We start from the raw sequence: 4,466 nt of genomic DNA, 5'->3' as shown, positions 1-4,466 counted from the left end.
GTACCTGGACATAGAACAATGAAACTCTTTAGGCTGTGTTTGAATTTTGGATTTATGGAAGTAATTGCTCAGTTCTCTCTCCCCTCCACCCCTCCACAAACTGCAGTTTGCTAATATGTTTTGCTTAGTTTGGCTGTTCTAGGTTTAGTTTGGTAGACAAACAAACCTGTCATCTAGATATGTTTTTAGGGTAGGGTTGTCAATGTCAAGGGAATGGTTGTAGAGCAAAGATGCATCGAATATTAAAACTCTAGCGGCAGGCCATTGGCTGTCACATGGAGAAATTGTGTGTGGAGCTGAGCAAGGCAACGCCGTTCCGAAAATTATAAGGACTAGTGATTCATTGCTTCTTGTGTATGACAGTGAGACCTAGTAGTATGAATTCAAAATTGTTTTTGTTCAATGAATTGGGGTCAATATATGCCACAGTAACAGTGAATCGAAATTTGCCTATCATATGGCCTTTGTTGAGAAGAGATTTTTGTTATGGCTTTGTTTGGATTGAAAACAAAATTTTCACAGTTTGGTCTAAGCTTTGTATGGTGAGTACAATGCAGAACCTTTTAGCATCTAGAACTTGCTAAAAATATGTGGTATCTAGTGATAATCAGCCCAATAATATTATTAATTGAAAATTAGAAATGTCATGTACATAAGGGGGAGAGAAAAAAATTAGAAAAGTTTTCAAAATTTAATTGTATGATAATTTTGTTTTATTGCGTTGGTTTGGGATATAAAATCATGTGATTAGACTATGTATCTAGTCAATTCTTAATTCCATTTTTGGATATAAAAATGGGTCTTTAAAAAAATTTATATTGATGTATTATTTTTTATCCTTTCATTTTCAGTTGAAATACTAACTAGCTCATGGGTGGAACTGAATCAATAAATTTTGAATCCATAATTGATTTTACTATGTTGTTTGTTTGATATCCTATATTCTTTGTATATTGGACAAATATATAAACATAAGGAGTATACCAAAAAAAAAAAAAAAAAAAAAAAAAGAAACAAAAAATCACTTATATAGAATATGATTTTGGAGATTTATATCAATTCATTTTAAACTATAAGACCTAGCTTATTATTTTAAAGATGTCATGCAAATTTGTATCAGTGATTTTAAACCAAAAGACCTAACTTATTATTTTAAAAATGTCATTATCATATATTGATGCATTTCATCTATGTCAACGACATTTTTAAAATAATAAATCAGTTTAATATTGGTCTCCTTCTTTCTCTCTTCTTCTTTTTTTTTTCTCTCTCTTTTGAAATGAACAAATTCAAATCTACGACATTATTTTGTACAAATTTTTATTTGCATATCAAAATTTTTCTTTTATTTTTATTTTTATGAAACCAATTCTTGGTCATACTCTCTCATGCTTGTCCATCCTTTTGGTATTTTAATGGTTCTTCAGAAGTTCATATTTCATATTGCTACTTCTTTTAACTTGACAAAACTAAAAGACTTGTATTGATCATAAAACACTAAATAATTTGGGGTTAATTAGTCAAACTAGCCGAGGCCTAATTCACATGAACCAGTTAGTCACACAAATCTTGTGTGCTCATAATAAGGTTTAAATTTTTTGTAACTATACACTACAAGAAAATACACTTTTGGTGACCACTTTTGCCGACAAAAAATATTTTGGTCGTCAAAAGTTGTGGAATTGGCGACCAAAAATTATATTAGTGGTAAAAGTACAATATTTAGCTACTAATTTTTTTTAGTCAGGGTATATTGATTATTGGCAACTAAAAAAAATTTAGTCGCTAAAAATACCACAATTGGCAACTACAAAAAATTTAGTCGCTAAATTTGCCACAATTGGCGACTAAAAAAATATTTTAGTCGTTGCATAGTTAGTTTTGACTACTAAAATTGTTTAGTTTCTGAATAAAAAAAAAATTAACTTTTTATTTTTGGCGACCAAAAGCATGGTCGCCAAATATTTATTTTTAGTGACTAAAAAATATTTGTCGCTGTATAGTTAGTTTTAGCTAATAAAATTATTTAGTCGCCGAATAAAAAATAAAAAATTACTTTTTTATCTTTGGTCGCCAAAAAATTATTTTTTAGTCACTGTATAGTTAGTTTTGGCTACTAAAATTATTTAGTCGCCGAATGAAAAATAAAAAATTACTTTTTATCTTTGGTGACCAAAAGTTTGGTCGCCAAAAATTTATTTTCAGCGATTAAAAAATATTTTAGTCGCAGAATAAAAAGTAAAAAAATTAATTTTTATCTTTGGCAACCAAAAGTTTGGTTGACAAAAATTTATTTTCAGCGACTAAAAAAAATTTTAGTTGCCAAAAAAATAAAATTTTTGGAGAGAGACATTTCAAATTTTGGAGGGATTTATAAAACTAATTGGCGACTAAAATGTTTAGTCACAAATTGTGTAAAATGACCAATAACCATATATATATACATATATATTTTGTTACCAAACCAAACCCTAAACAAACCAACGCCTCTCTCTCTCTTCAACATCTCTCTCCCTCTCCCTCTTCTTATTTTCTACTCCTCTTCTCTCCCTCTCTATCGCTAGGGATGGCAATGAGGGTTAATGGGATGGATATTAATTCCCCATCCCCATTCCCCTATAATAATTTTTCCCTATTCCCCATTCCCTATGGGTACTAACCTCTCTCTCTCCTAATGGGTTTGTATTTTCCCCAACCCAACATGACCTTCCTTTTTTATCTTTTTTTTTTCTTCCAAGGTTCACAACCAAAGCTAAATATATATTCAATTTTATTTTATTTGGCTCAACAACAAAATAAATACACATTAATTAATTAAAAGTTTGTTTTAAATAATCAAATATATAATTTTGAGACAATCAAAATAAGCTCACAAGAATATGAGATAAAATTGTTTTCATATATTTATATAACAAAATCAATCTGGGTTAAAGGCATTCTAATAAAAATAATGTTGTTGTAATTTGGAGATGAACCGGCCCATCTTCTCTTCTCTGTCCAGTCTCCAATAACCATGTATGTATAGGTATGTTCCTCTTTGTGTCCTCATTGAGTTGCTTTTCTTTTTTCCATTTGGCTGTATTGGGGGGATAATGGGCACCTAGATCATGTGCTAGACAATTAGACAGCTATTAGAGTATCTCTAACGCTTACTCAAAAAAAATTTTAATATTAAATTTGAATAAAAAATTAATGAAAAGTTTCATATGATACTATGTGTTCCAATGCTAATTTTTTAATTTTTATCAAACAACTGGTTGACCAGGAGGTCGTCCGACTTACGTAAATTTTCATCAAACAATTAGTTGATCGGGAGGACAATCGGCCGGTCATCTGGTGTATGGTGAAGCCTTTGCAAAAGTAATGGCTATCTATAAAAATTTGATGAACGATGAAGCCTCCCTCAATTTGATGAAATTTTTTTATTTTCCTTTCATTTGGTATGGGTTTGATGCCATGGTTGGAGCAACAAAAGTGTGCGTAGTTTAACAAATTTAAATTTGATGGAAAATCTAAGTAAAAGTTTGAGACGCTCTTATCGGTGTAGAAAAAAAAAAAATATATATATATATATGTGCATTTATACTTAGGGCTTGTGAAGGAAATGGTTTTTTAGTAATTTTGTTAAATTATGAGGCGAAAAAAATAAAGTGTTTGAGAATAATTTTTTGAATTTTTACAAAAAGAAGTACAAAAAGAAAGAAATGAATCTTTAACTTTTTTATATGATTTTTTAAAACTTTTTTAATGATTTTTTATTTTATTTTATTTTATCAGTTTCCCAAACAACCTCTTAAGCTCGCTGCTGAAAAAAAATCACTTTTAGCGACGTTTAAAAAATGCCGTTACAAGTATTAAAAATGTCACTAATTCTTTTTGCGACATTTATGCCAAACGCCGACGACGCGGCCGTCGCCATAGCTTTATGGCGTTTGAAAAACGTCGTTATATTAGTATAGGCAGTGTTTTTAAAAACGCCGCTAAATGTGGTAAATAACAATAAAATGACGTCACCCAAGTGTTTAGCGACGTTTTAAAAACGCCGTGATAGATTTTCCTATTTTAAAATATGACCGTTGGCACTGTAGTAGCGTTTGTAAAAACGCCGCTATAACTTTTTTTTTATTTTTGAAATTGTTCTCTCTTGTTTTCATCTTGTTTTCTCTTAGTCAAAAGACTGAAGCAAAATAAATAGTGTCACTTGCCTATGGTCTCTTCTAAAGTAAATTTGTCAAAAAAATTATTTTATGAACCAAACATGTGGATCTACTCATGGATGGCCAACTTTTGGTAATTTCTGTCAATAGTAAATTAAATAATGGATGAAATTTATTTGTAGAATCTACTGTAAATTAAATAATGGATGAAATTTATTTTTAGAATCTACTGCATGCAATTTGCTAATCAAGCATGCCTAGTTGCAATCATCTTATTTTGGTCATCCACCATCAATCATGATTTTACGC

At 30.0% G+C, this 4,466-nt stretch overlaps 1 protein-coding gene across 1 annotated transcript in view; it reads left to right on the top strand.

Annotated features, from left to right (window-relative positions):
* The window catches only part of LOC114278515 (uncharacterized), a 4,434-nt gene extending 4,320 nt beyond the window's left edge, over positions 1 to 114 (top strand). Inside the window, exon 7 of the mRNA XM_082897217.1 lies at positions 1 to 114. This exon is cut by the window's left edge and continues 3 nt beyond it. Coding sequence (XP_082753343.1) covers positions 1 to 114 — 114 coding nt within the window.
* The last annotated feature ends 4,352 nt before the right edge of the window (positions 115 to 4,466 follow it).

This window comes from Camellia sinensis, chromosome 12, assembly GCF_055761805.1.
Source record: "Camellia sinensis isolate YWXY chromosome 12, ASM5576180v1, whole genome shotgun sequence".
Lineage (NCBI taxonomy): Eukaryota > Viridiplantae > Streptophyta > Magnoliopsida > Ericales > Theaceae > Camellia > Camellia sinensis.
Note: the sequence above shows the minus strand (reverse complement) of the source record. Positions and strands in the feature narration are given on the sequence as shown.